The sequence below is a fragment of the Mytilus trossulus genome, chromosome 13, assembly GCF_036588685.1.
Source record: "Mytilus trossulus isolate FHL-02 chromosome 13, PNRI_Mtr1.1.1.hap1, whole genome shotgun sequence".
In the NCBI taxonomy this organism is placed as follows: domain Eukaryota; kingdom Metazoa; phylum Mollusca; class Bivalvia; order Mytilida; family Mytilidae; genus Mytilus; species Mytilus trossulus.
In genome coordinates, this window is record NC_086385.1 from 17,964,630 (window position 1) to 17,989,096 (window position 24,467).

A 24,467-nucleotide genomic window follows, 5' to 3' on the forward strand; every position below is an offset into this window, starting at 1 on the left:
CGCATGTCGACGATGCATGCAACCAATTTACATGAGAATTATTAAAACAAATTAAAGCCAAAAAAAATATACCTCAAGAAAGCAAATCTCTAACGGACCAAAGCCAAAAAATATATACCTCAAGAAAGCAAATCTCTAACGGACCAAATGACTTAATGTGGATTCCAACCGATCGTGCGATTCGTTTAAAAGACAGAAAACAACATATAATATCTTAAGGTACAAGCCGGGCAACAAAGTAAATGATTTAAAGATAAATATCAAGTTCAATATTCATACAAAACCAAAGAATCCGAATCATGAACAAATTAAGGCAACAATAGTTAATCTATTTTTAACTCTAGTTATTCGATTAGGAAGATACATTTAAAGGTTACAAACAGAAACTGGGGAAATCACATAACGAAACTTAACCCAAGAAACCATATAGCTAATAAGGAAATTACGAGAAGTTTTTTTCAAAACTAGGTCCTGTTATTAATAATTTGCGCAATAAATAAACTCATCGTAGACACCAGTATTAAAATTTTATAATACATCACAACGACCATATGAGCTACCTTTTCGTATTAATTTTTTTTTAAAGTGGGGGCAACAGTAGTATACGGCTGTTCGAAAGTCATAAATCGATTGAGAAAAAATAAATCCGGATTACAAACTAAAACTGAGGTTAATATACCAACTATAAGAGGGAAACGAAAAAAGAAAATTGAAAACAGAAAAGAGAGCACACTTTTAACTCTTAAAAACCGCTAAAATAAATAAAAATAAACATTGAGTATCAATTGTATCGTATCAAAACAAATATCCCAACAACTAACGTTTACAACATTGGCGGCTATTCTTAAAAGCAACATATATAACCGTTGCACTGTTAGACACGATTTTGTTCCTGAACCAGAGTAACTCTTTTAGTCTTGTTTCGAACTTTGAACTAATGTGTTCATGTTAACTAAAAAATCACAACAGTGTGATTATATCCTTTACCAAAAACTATTAACATAGATAGAGAAGTTTAAGGTAAAATTCAAAACGGATGAATATAAAAATGAGTCAAGTAATATAAAACGAAAGATAAAATCAAAAAAAGAATAATTCCTAAACTTGTTTGTTTTAAAAGATGGTATGATTGATAAACGCAGAGTGTGACATACCATGTGTAATATAGAATAAAGGGCTTTTTTGTTTTAGTATTAACTTCATCACGGTAAAATATTAAGTGAGTCCGAAAATTTGTTACATTATGTGCATTCAACCTATTTGTATTAATTCTAATCAAGATAAAATAAATTTTATCATCAGTTGTATATTTTCTTTGAATAAGATATAAAAATTATTTCTATACAGGGCTATTTTCATTAAAAAATTATTATCTTCAGAACCTGCAAGTGTACACTAACTTTGAATTAAATATAAAAATTATTTCTAAACAAGGCTATTTTATTTTTGAAACATAATATTATCCTCAGAAACTGCAATTGTACTAATTGTATTAATTTCTAAACAGGTCTATTTTCATTAAAAAAAAATATATATATTTATCGTTTTAAGTGTTTGAAATCTTTCGGTTTTTTTGTGATGAATTTAAACAATTTCAAAGATTACATGATAACGCAAATGAGATACATCCTTGCAGTACATACCTTGTCGATCTATACCAGTATCTTTCGTCAAATTTATTGAGATACAACAATGTATCCAAGTCAAGAATATCTGAACCAATTGTAGTCGCATTATTTTTCTTTTGGAAGTGTAAACCAAGACGAGTATATTCTCACTTTTAATTTTATCAAATTGAAGCTTGATTTTTAAATCCAATGATTTTATAGCGTCAAACGTTAGGGTTTTATTGATGCATTTAATCTTTATATCCATGATCAATTTCATCATAACGGAAAGGGACTTTTTTCTTTTAACAAATAAATTATATTGAGTCGTTTAACATTTTTCGTTGTTAAATTTTTTTAAAAGCTTTTTTTATCAAATGTAACAGGATTTTATCTTTCAATCATACTTAGTATTTGAAGTGGCGAAATTAATTAAGAAACACGCATTTCCATGGAGGTAAGTAAAATATCACATATTTGTATTATTTTTATTGCAATAATTATATAAATTATAAAAGTTATTATAAATCAACATAACACGAAAAAAGGTACGACCAAGTACGTGTCGTCATAATAAGTAACAGTTTTAACATAATTTGTTTTCGTTACTTTCCAAATTTATAAATAATTCTACAACGTCGTATACAGATTTTAGTGCGTTACCAAATGTCGCAACTTGGAAATTAGACAACAAAATATTACTTGCTATGATTTATCAGTCTCATTATAACCCTTACTATTGAAAATGCATCTGATTTTGATAAGAATATGTCTAAGCTTTAAAAAACCTTGAAATTAGTTAGTAGGATATAATTGAAACAAGAGGCTCTCAAGAGCCTGAATCGCTCACCTTAATTTTTTTGATTAAATCTCTCATCAATGATTATTTTGGCTTTTCAATTTATTTAAATGTTCTTTGAATCGTCCTATTTTCTTCAAAAGCAAAAAAAAATCATTTTCTCCTATGTTCTATTTTAGCCATAGGAGCTATGTTTCTTGAGATACAAGGAAATAAAATATAAAATTTATACTAGATACTCTGAAACTCATTTAGCCTAAGTTTGGATGAAATTGATACAGCAGTTTCAAAGGAGAAGATTTTTTAAAGTAGGTCAACATGATGAACAAATTGTGAAAAAATCTTTAAAGGGCAATTACTCCTTAAGGGTTCAATTGACAATTTTGATCAAATAAACTTATTTGTAGATCTTACTTTGCTTAACATTTTTGCTATTAACAGTTTATCTGTACCTATAATAATATTCAAGATAATAACCAAAAACTGCAAAATTTCTTTAAAATCATCAATTCAGGGGCATTATACCTGAAAAACCAGTTACCCAATTCGGCTGAAAATTTCAGGACAGGTAGACCTTGACCTAATAAATACTTTAACTCATTTGCTCTAAATGCTGGAGTTTTTGAGATATAAGCCAAAAAATGCATTTTACCCTGTGTTCTATTTTAGCCATGACGGCCATGTTTTTTTGACGAAATAGAAAATAAAACACAAACTTTATTGTATACACCCTACTGATCATTCAGTTGAAGTTTGGTTGAGTAGTTTTAGAGGAGAAGATTTTTTAAAGTTAGCAAATATGATGAACAAATTGTGCAAATTTGTCATTAAAGGACAATAACCCTAAGGGGTCAATTGACAATTTTGGTCAGACTTATTTGTAGATCTTACTTTGCTGATCATTTTTGCTGTTTACAGTTTATCTTTATCTGTAATAATATTCAAGATAATGACCAAAAACTGCAAAATTTCCTTAAAATTACCAATTAAGTGGCAGCAACTCAACAATTGGTTGTTTGATTCATCTGAACATTTCAGGGCTGATAGATCTTGACCTAATGAACATTTTTACACCATGTCAGATTTGCTCTAAATGCTTTCGTTTTTGAGATATAAGCCAAAAACTGCATTTAACCCCTATGTTCTATTTTAAGTAACGGTGGCCATGTTTTTTGACGGATCAAAAATCGAAGCACAAACTTTGTGCAGAATAATCTAAGGAACAATCATGCTTAGTTTCATCCAAATCCATTCAGTAGTTTCAGAGAAGATGTTTGAAAAATTGTTAACGACGACAGACGACGACGACGACGACGACGACGGACGCCAAGTGATGAGAAAAGCTCACATTTCCTTTTAGGAAAGGTGAGCTAATGAAAAATCTGATGAATTCACTTGTATCATAGCAAGCGTTCGTGCAATTCTATAGTCGAAGTCGTTCAACAAAATTGATATCGGATATGTTTCTTACGTCTTAACTACAGTCCCCTTCCCTTTCATGAATGTTATTTACCGAATTAGACTATTTACCGGACTGATAATATCATGAGCAACACGAACAGTGCCACGTGTGGAGCAGGATCATATAACCCTTCCGAAGCACCTGAGATCACCCCTAGTTTTTGGTTGTGTTCGTGTTGCTTATTCTTTAGTTGTCTATGTTTAGTCATGTGTACTATTGTTTGTTTGTCTGTCTTTTTTTCATTTTCAGCCATGGCGTTGTCAATTTATTTTCGATTTATGAATTTGACTGTCCCTCTGATATCTTTCGTCCCTCTTTTTTAACGATTATTGAGCTTCATTCCCTGATATTTCTGTAAATTTTCATAATCATAAAAAAAAACACGATAAAATATTACAAAAATCGATAAAAAAAAGAAACAAGGGTTCAAATCCAAAGAATGGACTCACCAAAAGGAATAACATATTTCAGGAACGTCAAAGAAATTAGATAATCATGTTTAAAACTTTATTTTGTACAATATTGAAAATACGATATGTTGATGTTTGGTAAATTTTCAACGAAAACAAATAATAAGCAGCATAGTAATTGTTAAAATCGGTATGCAGTTTCCATAGGAAACACAAGCTCCGTTTGGATTTCTCGATTTCTCCGGTTTCCTCGATTTCTCCAGTTTAATGGTATAATGCGGTTTGCCTGAAATAAATTAAAATGAATTAGCATTCAGAAACCATCTTTGTACATGTACAAACACACCAAAAAATAAAGTAAAGCTAGGAAGCATACTTTTTCGATATTGTCTTCCAATTGTTTCGTTCTTAAATACCCTTCAGCTTCTCATTTAATGTGGCTTTCCAACTTTTTTAAATATGAACTTTCCTGGTAAGTCAGTCTGGTGTATACAAAACGCCTTTTTGTCGTTCATATTATGAGCCTCATATATTTGATAAGTTTTTACCCCAGTTTCAAAACACCCGCTTAAAGTCATATGTATTCCTCAGAAAACGTTAAGAGGGACGTGGTGTAGTGGTATGGGCATAGGACTACTAACACAAAGGTTCCTGATTCGATTCCATTTCCGGGATGAAATTTTCAGGGACTGAATTTTAAGCTCTCCCTGACACCATTTGCGATTAGGGTCTTGCGGAAACGATGATAGTCCGTCGAAAGGGGATGATAAATGGCTGACCCGTGGTAAGAGAAAGCCACATCTCTTGCAAGTTAAAGACACCCTTGTAGATTTCGAAAAAGAGCAGGCTAATGGCGCTACAAGGCAGCACTTGCATCCGCAAAGTTGAAAGGGAGTAATATAAGTTGCAAAACGTGTTTCCCAATCGAATATAAATAAATTTCTGTAAACTAACTCGTTCTCCGTGTTTTAGTGAATTCAAATTATTTTGAGGTGTTTTAATTGAAATTGATCAAATATCTGCTATGCAACTGCCAGCAAAAATAAAATCCCATGCATACGATTGAAAAAGTGCAAAATTAATGCGTATATGTACTTATTTGTAATTTCTGAATTAGCACATGACGGTGTGAATAAAAGTCTACTTATATAATATATTAATTTGGAAGTGTCTGTAGGATTATTTCTACATAATGCTATTGTGATGTGTTTCAAAAAGTAACAATGCGACATCTAAACGGATAATCACAATAAACAGGACAATGTTTTAAATTCTATAATTCGAATAGTATAATATCTGTAGCAGACACATTTTTCATCTCATCAAAATCATTATGATAATTCTTATTTGTAAATTTAACAGAAAAGTGTATTTAAATAGTTTCAGAGAAGAAGTTTAAAATATAATGTTATGTCACCATTTTTGCCTTCCAAACAATATTAAACAAACTATCTAGCATAGGGAATAAGGCAAGGTTTGTCTTACTTTAAGAAGCCTGAATAGTACCACGTAAATGTTTTTTTAAAATTGAGAATGGAAATGGGGAATGTGTCAAAGAGACAACAACCCGACCAAATAAAAAACAACAGCAGAAGGTCACCAACAGGTCTTCAATGTAGCGAGAAATTCCCGCACCCGGAGGCGTCCTTCAGCTGGCCCCTAAACAAATATATTTAACCTACATTTCCTTAATTTTCCTTTAATTTGAAAAAAATATAGATATTATAAAGAAACTTAGGTTCCAACAACCACACAAAGATTACTTTGGAAAATAGGGCAATAATTTTTAAATTTCTCTTTTGATCATATAACTGTAATGTATGTATATGTTCCTACGCGTTCCTAAATAATGTAAATTAAGAAAAGTTCTCTCAACGTTTAGTTTTATTTAAGTGGTTATTTATTTTAATGTCTTATAAACAAATTATTTGTTTCCGAAATTTTTTATCTTAATGCATTGCATGACGTATATATTTTTTTAACAGTTTACGTAAAATATATGCACTGTTATACCTTTTTGTTGAACATCCTTATGAAATACTTTCAGGTCGGTAGCAGGTGATTCAATCAATGATTCTATAAATGAGGGCTTCTTCCCGTTCTTTAAATCAATCTGTAATAAAAACGTGCAGGAAAAATGTGTATGTAATGATATCTTATATATTTAAATGCTTTTGATTTTGCTATTTGATTAGGGACTTTCCGTTTTGAATTTTCCTCGCCGAGTTCAGTATTTTTGTGATTATTTATTTGATTTATTTTTACTGAACAAACATTTTTTTTGTTCCATTTTATGTAGCAAATATGTATTTTTCCTATATCTTATATTTGACTGATAAGGGAATTTTGATTATCTTAATTGCATATAATACTAACATGTATAAACTATATAACAAAAGTTGTACGGAAAAGTAATATCATAAAAATACTAAATTCCGAGGAAAATTAAATCGGAAAGTCCCTTATCAAATGGCAAAATCAAATGACAAAACACATCAAACGAATGGACAACAACTGTCATATTCCTGACTTGGTACAAGCATTTTCATATGTAGAAAATGGTGGATTGAACCTGGTTTTATAGCGCTAAACCTTTCACTTATATGACAGCCACATCAAATTCCTATGTATTTACAACGATGAGTGAACAAAACGGACACAATAAATAACATGGTCAAAATAAAGGTACAGAAGTCAAAACTGTGTTACAATCTCAAAACACATAATCATTTACAAAAAACAGCACAAAAGCATCTATCAAACTAACAAACACATTCATTACTTCGCGTAGCTGACGTAAGAAAATGTAAACTTCAGTATACGTAGAAATTTTGTCGTTCAATGTTTATATAAAAACAATTATAATTTCACATGCAGAATGATGGTAAACAGGGTTTTAAAAATCAAGAGTTATGTAAGAATGAATTTCAGAAATAGACTGAGATTAAAAATTGTCCAGAAGTTCTTAAGAATTTATAAGAATCTACAAATGGTTAGTACCACTACGCGAGTACAAACAATTTGTCGTTTGTCATTCAAAGTATTTTCAAATTTATCATAGAACAATAACATAATGACATAGGATAGAACAATAACATAATGACGGGATCTTTTAAAGTACAGAGTCACGTTATAAGAACCAAAGAAACACAAACAGTCGCATATATATACAAGAGTGAATCACCTCTGAATCATTCCTACATAAGTTACAAAGAAGCTTTACATAAAATATATGTATCGAGATAACATAAAATATCAACTATTGTACCTTATTCAATATTAAACAGATATATCATGTTAAGGAGGGGTATTTGTGAGAGGGGTATTTGCGAAAAATACCAGTCGAGAGAAAGTTAAATTTCGCGAGCCGTAAGGCGAGGGAGGTTCATTCTCAAGACTGGTATTTATCACACATACCCCTCAAGAACATGCTAAATCTGTTTAATTACACCGAATGTTAACCTTCAAAAACGCATTGATGAACATGACGTTACAAGAGTCTAGTTGGATAGAGTATTTTTTGGCAAATACCACGGCAGAGAGGGTAAAAAAAGGCATATCCTTTTTGCATATACCCCGGCTTCTTTACAAAAAAACGATATTCATTTGATAACAGTAAATTGGTGAAAAATACACTGGCTATCAACCAATCAAAATCCAGGGGTGGTGTTCTCGAAGCTATCTTAGGATTAGGACGTGTTCTAAGTCTATCTTATGACAAGTCTTTGTCGTAAGTCGTGTTCTCGAAGCTCTCTTAACTTATGATATATCTCATTTTTCGTCCTAACTTTAGGACACCCAATAAGGTGTCTTAAGAGTATCCTATCTTCATCTCAGTGTAATAAAGTTTGGATTTCATTTTTGCTCATTATTTTACGTGAAAATGAACATGAAATGAAACGCACTCGTATATAAAGAAATTGTGCATGATTTTAAACTTTGAACCTAGTGTTTCACGATACGATTACACTACAAATTTAATTCTCATTTCAAAACAAATTGTTTTTCAGTTTAAATAACAATTTTTTTATATAATTACATTGATAATTATGCATTTAATTCTGTACATGTTATTATAAAATTCGTAAACAATTTTATTAAATAATTTCGTCATTAATAAATGTTTTATCAAAAAATATCTTTAACGATTTAAAGTTTCGACTTAGGATATGTTAGGACGTCCTAACATAAGATTCGTCTGAGATAGCTTCGAGACACAACTTTTAAAGAGTGTCCTAAGTTGATCTTAAGTCCATCCTAAAATTGGTCTAAGATGTGTCTTAGGACGAATCTTAGGATACTTTCGAGAACACCACCCCAGGATTCTTACATAAGGTGTATTTACATACAATAACAGACAATAAACTTAATATATACTGATTTAACGAAAAAATCTAGAATTCCTAAATCATAAAATAGTAAAGGACTGATCAGTAATGACGCCATCTGTAATTCACCAAACAACAAAATTGACTCACTAAATGTAACCGTAACAAAATAAGTAAGGAAAACTGTTGGATTTCGGAACTACTCATAATGACAAACAACATCAATTCAGTTTGATGAAGTTGGACAACGCAAGCAAGGAAAAAACAACACAATATGCTTTGATATAAATATAACGTAAGGATCAATGAAGTCCTAACTGCGTCCGCCAGATTTATGAAGATATGCCTTCAACCTTAACATTAACAACTCTTTGTATAAATATACTTTGACTGTCCATGTATATTACCGTTGTAAAGTTCCAACAATATTGCGGAAACATAAAAATGAAATTAATAAGTCGCGTACAAGTTGCAATTTTGTCCAGGTTATAACATATACAAAAATATTTTACATGTTATAATTTGTACAATGCCTAAATACAAGTTATAACATGTACAAAAGTACCTCGTACATGTTATAACATGTACAAAATATTGCTTAAAAATTTGAAAATAATAATAAAGCAGAATATACATTTACAATTGAAATTTATCAAATATTAAAGAACAATAATCAAATGCAAAAGAAGGTGCATTATTTACAGCATGCATAAAATACTTCATTTTCTTACATTTTAGAAACATGCTTTTTACTTGTTGCTACAAGACAGCGACATGTGACACCTTTGAGTTGCACAAAACTTTCATTCTACATTTACACCTACCAGACTTACAACTGCCTTTATAACACTGCCAATGCACAAAACTTTGCCCTTCACTTAATGATATCTTAGGCACCATCTCTCTCACTCATATCACTCTTTGGGACTTAAGACACATTAAATGTTGAATTTGTAAGAAATTGAACCTGGTTTCTACTCAAGTGTCCCTGTATTTGTCCAAATTAAGTCTTTAGATCCAATTCTATAGCGGCCATGTTCCTTCACATTCATCTAAGAGTCCTACTACCAAATACGCCGTTATAGTTTTATTATTGGCAGGGCCCATATCAATGGAAGGAATAAGAATGATAATGTTATCACCTTGAGAGAGAACAGTTTATCTAGCTTTTGAGTATTTTGTCAAGGCATCAGCTTGTATCTGCTGGCCAGAAAGGGCCCTCTTTCGTGCAGGCTTGATTTCAATATTTAAAATATCAGACAAACCCTCATCTGGGACTATTATACTCTAACAGTAAGTATAATAGTCCCAGCCCTCACTGATATTGACAGCAGGAGTATCACCACCAGAATGCGCCCTCTTTCGAAGAAGTATATCATAAGATACATCCTTACCAACTTTGTAAGCATCACTTTATTCAATTACCATTGTTTCTGTTTTTAACTCAATTGTTTGTTCATCGTTGTCTACTGAATCAAGTGGCCTCGGGAGCCTGTAATTCAGTGGTTGTCCTTTGTTTATGTGTTACATATTTGTTTTTCGTTCATTTTTTTACATAAATAAGGCCGTTAGTTTTCTCGTTTGAATTGTTTTACATTGTCTTATCGGTGCCTTTTATAGCTGACTATGCGGTATGGGCTTTGCTAATTGTTGAAGGCCGTACGGTTACCTATAGTTGTTAATGTTTGTGTCATTTTGGTCTTTTGTGGATAGTTGTCTCATTGGCAATAATACCACATCTTCTTTTTTTATAAGTAGTTAGTACTAGCAATTTTAGTGTCGGTATAATGTTCTGTCTCGGTAAAAAGGTCTTCTCTATCAGTATTATTGGAAACAGAACGTGCTTCAAATATTGCTTCAAAGTCTTCTTCTGTTTGAATACCAGATAAGAATACCGAAAAATGTTTACTTATTGACTACATGTGTATTTTAAAAGTGTTTAAGGTTTTAAGTAATTATAAATAAATATTTATCTGGTCATTAACTGTATCAGAAAAGTAGCACACTAACATTAATGGACAAAACAAAAAAATGATGAAAATGTTATTGAGGGTAATGGCATATGTTGTAAAATAAAAGCATACATTTATTTTCAAATTTTGAACAAGTTAAAACCATGTTTAAGCAATATTGTGTACATGTTATAACATGTATGGGGTACTTTTGTACATGTTATAACTTGTGTTTTTGCATTGTACAAATTATAACCTGTAAAAAAAAATTGTACATGTTATAACCTGTACAAAATCGTAACTTGTACACGACATATAAATAATATACCTTGCCTATAGACTTTGTGTCCCGATCCGACCAAAACAGATTTGTTTTATACATCGATAAAGCCAATGGTTCTCCAAGATAATTCGGGTTAGTAACTAAAATTTGGAAGTTTTTGCCATCATAATCAGTACATTGGAGAGACTCGGATCTGTAAATAAACATTAAAGTTGATATACATAGTAAAATATTACATCTAGTTTTATTTCGATATATTATGGTCGGTTCCGTTGAAGAACAACAAGATTTAAAATATTTCTAACGAACAAATATCTACTGAGGAACACGAACTTATTATCAACGAATTGATATTTCTACACTTGAAACATAAAGATAAAAAAACACAATTACCCAAATATTTATCAATAAAAAGCCACTCAGATTAAAAAGAAATATTGACGACAAATTCTAAATTAGCTAGCATAAAAATTTGGATTTGACAATCATGTATTAAACTAGTGCATGTGAACCTGCACTTTCAAATTAAATGTCTTTATTTGTTGAAAATTTGTTTTGACAAATTTTGAATATTTGATGAAAAAAAAACATAACGTAAATGCTCCTTCAAAGATCTTATATCTGTGATAATTTATTCTTTTCATCGTTACTTTTTTACTTATATATAAATTGCAGTTGAAATCATAACATTTATGATAAATTAAAAAAAGTTAATGACCCGGATTCAAATTATTATAATTTATGTCTTGTTTTAAAAAGTTTTTGTATATAAAAGTTTTTGAAATTTTGTGTTACATATCAAAGAACAAATGTATTTAATTGTTTTTTTAAATATCAAAGTATAAATGTTTTTAAATTATTTGAAGCAAATTAGAAAATAAGTTTTAGATTTAATTTTTCAATTCAATACCATCCCCTTTTATATAGGTCTTAGTTTAGATAAGTGCACACGTGATGGATGCAACAGGTTTCCTGGTATAATTCGGACGGACGGAGTTGAGTGGTTATAAGACGTACTTCGTCTGTTTGCGATGCAGATAGATTATAAATGTTAAAAATACAAGTAAAAATACATTTTTCATTGGTTTAACGAAATTATTTTATTTTTTTCATTCACATTTTCCCTAAATGTTAATGTAACACGATAAAGTGCGGTTACTCATAGAACTTAAAATCTTAGCATGTTCTACATGATCGCCTTTGGGAAATATTTGGGATACATTTATTTCTAAGGTTAAAGAAATACATAGAATGAACTACACATTAAAGTCTGTTACGAATCCTGTCTTTTTAGTCAAACTCATGAAAATCCTATTTTGAAAGATAACCAGTTAAGTGCCAGAGAATATTTGACTACAATTTGATTAAAACAGATCGACATATCCATCTAAAGACTGTAGTTGTCAATTTAAACTTTGAATAACTATTCATATGTATGTAAATTTAATAATGAAATAAGAATGTGTCAATAGTACTCGGATGCCCCATCCGTACTATCATTTTCTATGTTCAGCGGACCGTGAAAATGGGTAAAAATCTCTAATTTGGTATTAAAATTAAAAAGATCAATTCATAGGGAATATGTAACTAAGTTTCAAGTTGATAGGAATTCAACTTTATCAAAAACTACCTTGACCAAAACCTTTGACCAGAAATGGGACAGACGGACGGACGGACGAACAGACGAACGAACAAACGGACGAACAGACGAACGAACGAACGAACGGACGAACAGACGAACGAACGAACGGACGCACAGATCAGAAAACATAATGCCCGTAAATGGGACATAAAAATACCTTACCGAGCATCGGTCCAGTAAATTTTGTGTGCTTTCATATCTAATGTGAGGCCTTTGGGTCGACCCATGTTGTGTAACTCGTCCTTGGAAATGTTAAATATTGTAGATCTTTCATTATTCTTTAGATTGAATCGTTCTATACATGCCCCTGGAGCATAGAGGTCACCTTCAGAATCTATCCAAAACAAATACCTAAAACATATACATGGAGAAAAGTTTTTAGTTTTTTCAATAAAACAAGACGCTCTCAAGAACATGTGTTACTCGCTTGGGTCTATGAGCATCTTTAACAATGGAGTATTTCTATTAGTGTGAACTAAAATAGTATTTCTAACATTTTTTTCTTTTGTTTTTAACCAAAACACACAAAAAAAACGTAAAAAAATATCCTTTTTGACAATCACTTCTAAATAGAGTGAACTATTTCGTAACGAAATTACTTTATTATAGTTCTTGTGTGGCTGGTCACTTTTGCTGTTTAAAGTGGTCATCTATCTTTTATAGATTTCAAGATAGTAGTTAAAAATGCCGCATGACCCTACGTTTTATTGTTGCAAAAGATATGGCTACATGTTCATTTGTACTTTCATTAATGTTATATGAAAGCTCCTAATTTCTAAAGATAAATCAGAAATGAATTTAATTCAAGATATATATCAACATTAAAGTCAATGTGAGATTTTTTTTTACTAAATTTACTCCTATACCAACTGTTCAATAGTCTCTCTCGTTTCTCTCGTTGCACTAATTGACTTTTTGTGGAATAATTTTTCATCTTGTTTTCTTTCTTTCTACTTTATCATTTTCTTTATCATTTTAGAGAAATTTTCCAATCTCTTTCAATCCTATAGAATTAAAGTGATGTGTTTCAAATAACGTTAATGTGAAGCGTTTGTAACCTTACCCTGCTGTAAATGTGAAGCGTTTGTAACCTTACCCTGCTGTAAATGTGAAGCGTTTGTTACTTTACCCTGCTGTGAATGTGAAGCGTTTGTAACCTTACCCTGCTGTAAATGTGAAGCGTTTGTAACCTTACCCTGCTATTGGATCTATAACGAGGAATTTAGGAACTTTCCTCACATCACTAAATGTATATATTACTGTTGGGTCGCTGCCATCTAATTTTGATGCCTTCAGACTTGCTGGATAAGACTCTAACCATAATAGATGCCGAGTTATCCAATCAACGGTTATACTCTCAATATTGGCTGGACTCGCGTCTACTATCTCTCGTATATCTCGAAATACTGTTAAATAAAAATGTACTTTTAAACAGACTTTTATATTGAATTTAAGTGTGAAACTGATATGTTTAATTAGTAAGACATTAGTACTGTATAACAGGATCGTTTAATGTCAATTAAATACATTAAAGATTCAAAAATAAACTTACAAAACGTCTTTTGCAAATATATCTATTAAAGTGAGGTGAAGAGGCGGATCTGCTTTATAGGTCCATAAAGCTGTGGTGATGCAGATAAACAAAACAGTTTAAATGTATAGCTGACTATGCGGTATGGGTTTTGCTCATTGTTGAAAGCCGTACGGTGACCTATAATTATTAATTTCTGTGTCATTTTGGTCTCTTCTGGAGAGTTGTCTCATTGGCATTCATATCACATCATCTTTTTATATATAATATTTTTCTACTGAGATTAACTTTATAGTGCAAGTGTTGGAATATATTCAATTGGTAAAAACATAAGATTTTGTTTGTATTTTAATAGATTTTGTTATTTTGAAGACTGTTGTTTGTCTTTCTGTGTTGAATTTTTACATTGTTTTGTCTTTTTCTTTTTTTCTCGATTAATGACCTTTTAATAATTGTGCCTTTTCGTCTCTTTTTTATTCCTACAGTGCCCCAGGATCACTCCTTTTGCTTTTTTGTGTGAGAGATTTGGGAGATTGATATGTTAAAGATGCGTATACATTGATGCATGTGCATGATGCTAAACTGATCAAATGTGTAAGACACTTTTGAGTTCATTTCGAATATAAAATTCAATCTCAAGATTTATAAGATACGTTATTCTGGATTTCAAACTCCGAATCACAAATTATCTTTCTCTGCTGGTGTAGTGTCCGCCTTCTTCAGTGGATCAATTGCTGCCTTTGAATAGTTGTTATATTAAGCAGTTGTAGGGGATTGGGTTTTTTTTGTATTGTTTTAGTTTTTTAAAATTTCTATTGAAGTCAAAACAAGTCTGTTTAGTGATATACGTTTTTACTTTCTTAAAAAAAAATATCATTTATTAAAAAAAAAAGTTTCTATTGATATTATTACCAGTATTTGGTAAATACATTACATGTTATAGACGATATTTGCGGTATTTAATCTGGAGAAGTTGATGACATGTGTTAATTTAGCTTTGAGCAAGCTAGTAATTTTAAAATATTAACACGGTAACGAAGGTGCAGAATGTACTTTTAATATATTTGATAAAATCAATTTAATCTATTTTCATAAAAAATATTTTAAAAAGTTTTGAAACTATCTTTCCATGGAGGTATAATCAATCATCGCCTGCAAGTTTGAAAGTCGTAATTAAACTTCAAACAGATCGAACGCACTTTATCAAATTTCTTTTTTGTATCCAATTATTTTTCTAAGTGGTATTATTTTTTTGCAACTAATTTATCTCAGGTGCAATGGTAGTCTGCACGTGCATGCAGCGAATGCCTTTGGTATTAATGACGTTTGTCGTAAATTGAGCGAAAAGTAATTTATCTCTTTAGCGTTATACGTGTTAATAGATATACTATTATCTCAGTCATGCTGGGTATTCCCTATATTAATGGACGCTCAAACACTTCATAAAACATCACAGCATTTCTTTTCTACCATTTATATATTCATCACTTTTAATTTTGTTATATAAAAAATCTTCCTTTTTTATTTCCCTTAACCTTAACCTTGGAATGATTCTTGCATGTACAAATTTAAGATAAACGTATGTATTTCAAAAAGTAAAAATGTTTTTACTGGTTCATGTGAAAAGATGTTGCTACCTGTTTTAAGAGACTGTTACGTTAAATCGGCTAAACGTTTTCTTTTATTTTAAATAAATTCAATTAATTATGACATAAAAATCAGTTGCAAATATACTGGTTGAAACGGCCCTTAGCCTTGGATCGTGGTTCACTACTTACTGATTCAAAAAGCAGGTTTGGCTAGAGGACCAGAAACGCTATTTTGCCACCCGTTTAGACGATTTCCTACTTTTAGCATCAAAGGAATAAAAGCAAACACGACACAATTTGACACAGTGATGACGATAACCTTAACTACATTTGGTCAAATGAGATATTTTAAACGGTTATCCGACTTTGACAGTGGAAACGAAAAGATGACAATGGATCAGCATAAATCTTACCGTCTAAAGTTAGTGCAGCTCTTTGTATTCTGCCGTCGCCCTCCTCTGCCCAAAATATTAACTTTTCTTTGTAATAAAAATCAATGGATGCTCCTTGGCCTAATCCTGTGTGTAATGGGATCGTATCCCGTATAGGTATGTCATACAGTAAAATCTGATGCCATGTTGATAAAAGCAAAATTATAGGTTCACTGAAGGTAGTATCTGTAAATATGAATATTTATACTTTCAATTCAAATTCAAATATTGATTGTCATATAAACTCGGAACAATAAGTTTGTGACATATAATATCAACATACACAAAATACATTTAACAAACAAAACCATAAGAAAACATAAAAAGTAAAAAAGCAAAACAATCTATCTATATGATATATAAATATATTTTATAAATAAATCAAGAGTAGTACTACCCTGTCCTCAGTTCAGGCCTGTTTAAAAAGGACCCTAAGCTTTCTACCTCTTTTGAGGTTGATGGACAAAGAAGATACTTATTTTTTTCATTTTCTTGCCAGGACATAAAATCTGGCATATGTTTAATTATATTTTCTATGACGTTATCTCTTAGTTTAGAATTTTTGTCTACAGTATAAAATAAAATGAGCTTCATCCTCCATTGTATTACAGGATGAGCATAGTCTTTTTTCTCTAGGTATTTTTAAATGTCTTCTTTTTCTATCATTTCATTATAGTCTTTTTTTCTCTAGGTATTTTTAAATGTCTTCTATTTCTATCATTAAATTATGGTCGCTAATTCTCATTTTTGTTATGTTACTTCTCTTTTCAAAAGATTTACAGTTTACGTTATTTTCATTTTAAATTTTGCTTTAAACTTTTATATACTGTGGATTCATTTATTTTTCGTGAATACCAATTTTTCGTGGTTTGAGGAAAACTTGCATATTCGTGGATATTTAATTTCGTGGTTTTGGCTAAGTCTGCATAAATTCCTTTAGAAAATTTGCAATTCGTTGAATATTTAAATTCAATGTACCAACGAAATTCACGAAAATTGGTCTCCAACGAATATTAATGAATCCACAGTAAATACAATTTACTTTTTGGATCTAATTTTTCAAACTACTGCAATTAGCTGTGTTTATTTCCTAATTAAATATATTAACATAGCTATAATTTGTAAAATGTTAATTTCATCATGGAACACTTTCCCCACAATCAGGGATGAAAATAAGTTTGACATTTGTGTAACGATTTAAAAAGCTATCAATGACTTTTTTGTACTCGGCACAAAACTGGGGAAGTGCTCGGTAGAACCTTTCATATACAGTATTAGGTCAATGTCAGAAAATATAAACTTTTTTGTATGAGGCTGAGAAACTGGGGAAGGACGAGGTTCTATCGAGCCCTTTCCCAGTTTTGCGCCGAGTACAAACTAGAGGCTCTCAAGAGCCTGTGTCGCTCACCTGTTACTGTATTTACTGATGTCGGCCATCTTGGTTGGTAGGCGGGGTCATTAGACACTTTTTTCTTAATAGATACCCTAGTAATGATTGTGGCCAAGTTTGGTTAAATTTGGCCCATAGTTTTAGATAAGAAGATTTTTGTAAAAGTTACAAAAATGACGAAAAATTGTTCAATATTGACTATAAAGGGCAATAACTCCTTAAGGGTCCTCTAACAATTTTCATCACGGCTGACTTATTTGTAGATCTTACTTTGCTGAACATTATTGCTGTTTCCTGTTTATCTCTATCTATAATAGTATTCAAGATAATAAACAAAAACTGCAAAATTAACTTAAAATTACCAATTTTAGGGCAGCAACCCAACAACGGATTGTCGGATTCATCTGAAAATTTGTGAGGGGAAAGATCTTATTCTGATGGACATTTAAATCTTGTTCTATTTTTAGCCATGGCGGCCATCTTGGTTGGATGGCCAGGTCATCGGACACATTTTTTCAACTTGCTATCCCAAGGATGATTGTGGTCAAGTTTGTTAAATTTGGCCCAGTAGTTTCAGAGGAGAAGATTTTTGTAAAAGTTTACGGACGACAGACGACGGACGACGGACGACAGACGCCAAGTGATGAGAAAAGCTCACTTGACCTTTCAGGTCAGGTGAGCTAAAAAGTTTATATTTTTATGACATTGACCTAATATTGTATGTATACTGCAACTTAAACTAATATAATATAGCTTTTTTATCGTAACACAAATGTCAAACTTAATTTCATCCCTTAATGGACCTCCGATTGTGGAGAATGAAATTGACATTATACAAAATATAGCTTAGAAACTAAACACAACTAGTTGCAGTATAAAACAAAATTATTTACATAGAAAAGATATTGTGATATTGGCAATCAAGATGAGCTGCATGAAGAGAACTTTTTCCGTTCTTTGTAGAATTACAAACCTTAACTCCATGATGCAAATGGGTGAACTGGAGACATGATTATAGTTTATTGTACACATAACTGTTAAATATATTGTTATTGTTTAAATAACAGCTAGAATCAAAGTTCAACCGCAAGGAAAAACAAAATTTCGTATTGGTTTCTTACATAGTTTAAACTATAAAGATGCTTAAGTTTAACCTTGAACAACTTACCTAAACAACTTCTGAAGAGATAAGTCTAACCTTACACAACTCGCCTACAACAACTTTTTAAGAGATAAGTATCACCTTAAACAACTCACTTACAACAACTTCTTAAGAGTTAAGTCTCACCTTGAATAACTAACATACAACAACTTCTTAAGAGATAAGTCTGACCTTAAACAACTCACCTACAACAACTTCTTAAGAGCTAAGTCTAACCTTAAACAGCTAACCTACAACAACTTCTTCAGAGATAAGTCTAACCTTAAATTAAACAACTCACCTACAACAACTACTTAAGAGCTAAGTCTAATCTTAAACAACTCACCTACAACAACTACTTAAGAGCTAAGTTTGACCTTAAACAACTCACCTACAACAGCTTCGTATAAGAGCTAAGTTTAACCTTAAACAACACACCTACAACAGCTTCGTATAAGAGCTATGTTTAAGCTTAAATAACTAACCTACAACAACTTCTTAAGAGATAAGTCTAACCTTAAATAACTAACCTACAACAACTTCTTAAGAGCTAAGTCTAACATTACACAACTCACCTACAACAACTTCTTAAGAGATAAGTCTAACCTTAAATAACTCACCTACAGCAACTTATTAAGAGATAAGTCTAACCTTAAATAACTCACCTACAACAACTTCTTAAGAGCTAAGTCTAACCTTACCAACTCACATACAACAACTTCTTTAGAACTAAGTTTAACCTTAAACAACTCACCTACAACAATTTCTTTAGAATCAACATCTTTGTAAGAAAATAACAGGTCAGTGGAATCAAATCCGGTGTCATTAGATTCCTTTAATGGGATACACAGATTTTCCATGTCCTCTTCCGTCGGTTTTTCTGCAAACTTGCTACATTCCAAATTTTCTGGCCACTTGTATCCATACGAAAGCATACGCTTCTCACACTTTGTTTTCGTATCCATACACAGATCTCTGCATGGCAGTATAAATTTATCCAGCTCGTTGCAAATTGGAACGTACATCGAACATAAAAACTTTTGTAGATTTTCACTGCATTCTATCTGTATCAACGGGTCGAAATGGGATAATAGATTATCTATGCTGTCTTGGTTACGATGGTTAAGTGAGTTCGGCAGCTTTGTATAGTTATACGGCATACTTTTACAAAACTTCACTGTGATAAGTTCACAATTGTCCGAAACTGACCTTCCCAGAGTCAAATGTAAAAACGTAACAAAGATAAAAAGTAACAGTATTGGTTCATCGTAGTATAACATCTTCCTGCATTTCAAATAAACATCATCACTGTCTTCGCTGCTGATTAAGAAATTATTCTTTTTATGTAGCTCTGTAATATTAGATATAACACGTAAAACATTAGCCACAGTCACAAGAAAAATGATTAAGAAATCCTTAACCGATTGAATAGCTAATATCAGATCAGTAGCATGTTATCCAATTAATGTTTCTCTGAATGAATATTACTATGGAACTTTTTAACGCTAAATATAACACAGCTTAGAACCTGATGGTCAGATAGCAAACTTTCCTATTAAACAGCAATTTATTAATTTTCAAAACCTTAATGTATTTGCCGTCTATTCCATTTTAAATACACATGACATTTATCAATAGTCAATACGTCTGCATGGTTACAATGTACCAATACAAATAGCACAAATCTACATCTGATGATCTGACATGAAAGAGCGGGAAAGAGCCAACAGCGACAACTTCCGCTTTAGGTATATGCTGTCTGTTTTCGCAATTGTGCACGAATTCACTGGTACTTTTGGTTTTCGATTCGTTACATATTGAAGTGGGATGAAGATTTCATTTATTGCTTAAGTAATTAATTTTATATCAAAAGTTAATCACTGTGTGATAATTGGCCGCATGCCACCATGAATTAAAATAATCTTCTGTAAAACTCATTTTATGTGGGTTTACTTTAGCTTGATTGATCGTTGGGTGTCCTCTTTTTATAAGAAAGTGCAAATGTTCTATCTTCAAAATAATCCAGGCTGATGGCATAAACATTATAAGCGCATTGCCAAAATATGTAAAGAAGTTAGAATTACATGCGATACTCAGATTCTTTTACTTATATTTTTTTTTAAATCACTATACCATTCACTGACTATTAATCAGCATTTTGTCCATGTAATTTCACAAAATATATAGGACATGATGAAATACTAGTATAAAATTATATCCTCCAATCTTTCCTTCTGATCGTAACGACATTTGTAATAAACACTTTAAATTAGAAATTTTGTATAAACAACTAATCATAGATACATGTATCAGGAATGAAATTTTGTATTTACGCCAGACGCGCGTTTTGTCCACAGAAGACTCAACACTGACCCTCGAATTAAAAAAAAGTTTTAAAAAAAAAGGGAGGGTACGAAGTTGAAGAGCATTATAAAGCAGTGTACCAAGTTTACCTACTAGTATATGCCTTCCTGACACAATATTTTATGAAATATATAAACACTTTTGTGATTAAACAATTGTTTATTATAGTATTTTAGTTTGTGCGTTTCTGATGAGCTTTTTGAAGTCTGGTCCTGGTATCTATCATGGGCTTATCTACAGCAAAAACATGGTACAATGATAAAACTTGAGACCAAAACTGTCGTCTTTTCAAATTAAATTTAAATTCTCGAGTTGATAAGAAAGTTCACATATAAAACAGTAAATGAACAAAGGCTAAATAATCTTGTCAATTTCTTGATCTAAAGAATATAAGGGGGTTTTGTAAATTATTTCTATAATTTTGTTTTTACAACAAATTGTTTCAGTACGAAATATAGTTTATTTTTCTATTATCAGCATATGCCACCCAAATTATCCGCGTACTGGTATGTATGAAAAAAATGTATAAAAAGAATACAGATAAATGTAATGATATGGCGTAAATAACAAATCTTTCTTTTGAATATATTCACGTATTCAAAGTCGGCGAAGACTTGTACTAGTTAGTATTCACAGGGCGAAATGAACGCGACTATATATGTACTCGAACAATCAAAATGAACGTATCTTCATACTATATCATGTAGTTTTTCGTTTCTTGTTTTGTACACAAATCAAACCGTTTATTCTTTTTGTGTTTTTTGGTCTTTGTATTTCCGTCTATCTATTGTTAATATAACATATCACCTGTTTCATACAAATCATATCACAATTTTGTAAAATTTCAGTCAGGGAGTAAAGTAATAGAATTGGCATTTTATACTGAAAATAGTTTCAAATTTATGAATCTCTAAACAAAAAAATACTTTGATGCACATACATTTACGAGAAATGTAATAACCATTATAATATGAAAGTAAGAAGAATCTGCATGATTTCCAATGAGACAAATATCTACCCATAGACGCATAAAATCACCACAGACCAAAGGACAAGGACGATAAAACAACATCTGAGCACCAAAAACACATATCTTGTAGTAACTGTAGATAACCACATGCAGGCTAATATAATGCATAGTGTCCGTAAGCTATTCTTAAGTTGTTTTTTTTTTTTTTAACTTTTGCTGTATGTGAATTATTGAATAATAAAAGAATAAAAAAAAACGAAAAATCACGAATATTCAGGTATATCATTCTTTTTATCTCAACAGGTAGAAAAAAATAAAAAAGCACTTCAAACATGACATATTTTTTTTTTTGAATTAAGATATACCTTAAAGACTGAAACAATTATTGAATAGAGCATGATAGAGCATGGAAATAGGGAATGTGTCAACGCGACAACAACCTAACCAAAGGGCATGCAGAAAGAAAACAGCTCCACCTAGAGGCGGACTTTTGTAGACCCCCTAAACAATAATGTATACCAATTCAGCAAAAAAGACACCTCACTAACTTTGGTATATAATAATCCGAAATATACATGTTGTGTGTCTCAACTCTTCTCTTTACCTCTAGCCAATGTTGAATAATCAAACACAAAAAAATCGTACAGCAAAACTCAGTTTTAAAGAACACTTATTTATGTATGAAAACCAATAAAATCATAATACTACTCTTTTTGTAGTTACAACCATCATACGAAAAGGATCACTTTTATAAATACAAACCTGAGAATTTGTCTTCATTATTACATTAAGTAATTAAGAATTCTAGACACAAATTGTACATGCGACGAATATAAGCATGGCATCGCTTAGTCATTTTAAGTCAAAATTGACCCCTCTGTCAATCAATTAGGCTACTATTTAGATGTAATGAATTGTGTTTGACAACTTAATAATACAAAGTTACAAAGAGATTGAGACTCCATTATTGATTGTCTATGTATAGGAAGAATTAACATTGGCTGACGGCAGATATTTCTACAGGAGACAAGTAACGAATTTCTAATCCAGATACCGTTGTTCTCGTATAGCTTTTAATCACCCTCTTACATTCAGACAGTTGATATATTACTACATGTACATTTATAACCAACATAGCAGCAAATCACATAGACTACAAAAAATAGTATCCAAAACTAGTGTTTTGAACGAGGTTTTTGTATGTAATTGATCATAGCACACGTGCAAAAAGTGAAAATCAAATTCGATAGGAACATCTGTAAGACATAATCTCTCTAAAGTTTATTAAGCTATTATCATTAAAAAAAATACAATACAACTGCACGTACTGATATGTAATGTAATCATATAATAAATTTTCAATTGTAAACTAAACGTTTTGTATTAATGGATAAGAGCATATTGTGCTTTGGTTTTATGGCTTATCTTCATATTGGTTTGCTATACTGGTCTTTGAATAAGAGAAACTTACGCTCATAAACCATTTAATCCAATCGCATGTAGACGTACAGTGGCTGCACAAAGATATTGTCATAGTTTATATGTTCTTTGTGTGACCTTAATGCATATATTTGCTATCGTTTTGGTGGAGATATGGTTATCCAATACATATATCTGCATAACTACAAGCATCCATTACAAATCATAGAATATCAGCAATCTTTCTTCATTGAATGTATCGGTTAGATTAAAATCATACTTATAGTTTAAGTGATAATTTACTGTCATCGAGAAACTGTGTTAAATTGATATGTTCATGTATAGAACATATTACTTTACATTTTGTAAATTAATTTATCCTCTTTTTTCACATTTTGGTTAGTACATCTCTACGTCGATCTTCTACTTATTTTGTTCGAAATGCATTAAATAAATTGTTTCCTTATCGAACTATACATACAAGCTTTTTGGCTGAGTTTTATCTGATTTAACATAATTTTAGTCTCAGTGTGTCTGACTACATTGTTTTCCCATTAGAGGTGTTATATATTTCACAGTGCAGAGAATATGCGATGCCGTGCACTATTATATTATATTATTTGTGTTACTTAATAACGGATGTCATTAAAACATTACATATTGATTTAGATAGTAAAATTTTACCCATCAAAAACCTATCAAATTTTCTCTTCAGTTATGACAGTCTATATACTGGCCACCAAATAGGGTGGGTGCAGTAATAATCAATTGAACCCCCTTCTCCTTCATATACCCATATTGGTTTTAACGCTATAGCACATCGAAGGGAAATTTCTGTTCATTAGAAACAACTGATAGTGCTAAAAAAAGCAAACATAAGAATGTGTCCATAGTACACGGATGCCCCAATCGCACTATCACTTTCTATGTTCAGTGGACCGTGAAATTGAGGTAAAATCTCTAATTTGGCATTAAAATTAGAAATAGCATATCACAAGGAACATGTGTACTAAGTTTCAAGTTGATTGGACTACAACTTCATTAAAAACTACCTTAACAAAAAACGTTAACCTAAAGCGAGACGAACGAACGAACGAACAAACGGACGCACAGACCAGAAAACATAATGCCCATAAATGAGGCATAAAA

General features: G+C 31.3%; 1 protein-coding gene across 1 annotated transcript in view; it reads right to left on the reverse strand.

Annotated features, from left to right (window-relative positions):
* Window positions 1-4,361: 4,361 nt before the first annotated feature.
* LOC134694832 (low-density lipoprotein receptor-related protein 8-like) overlaps window positions 4,362-24,467 on the reverse strand; it is a 28,004-nt gene continuing 7,898 nt past the window's right edge. The window contains exons 2-8 of the mRNA XM_063555900.1: window positions 19,320-19,916; window positions 16,017-16,220; window positions 13,679-13,889; window positions 12,646-12,834; window positions 10,887-11,034; window positions 6,292-6,391; window positions 4,362-4,564 (exon numbers count right to left, since the gene is read on the reverse strand). Of these exons, the coding sequence (XP_063411970.1) occupies window positions 4,425-4,564; window positions 6,292-6,391; window positions 10,887-11,034; window positions 12,646-12,834; window positions 13,679-13,889; window positions 16,017-16,220; window positions 19,320-19,845 (1,518 nt within the window). The 5' untranslated portion in view covers window positions 19,846-19,916 and the 3' untranslated portion in view covers window positions 4,362-4,424. The remainder of the gene's footprint in view (window positions 4,565-6,291; window positions 6,392-10,886; window positions 11,035-12,645; window positions 12,835-13,678; window positions 13,890-16,016; window positions 16,221-19,319; window positions 19,917-24,467) is intronic.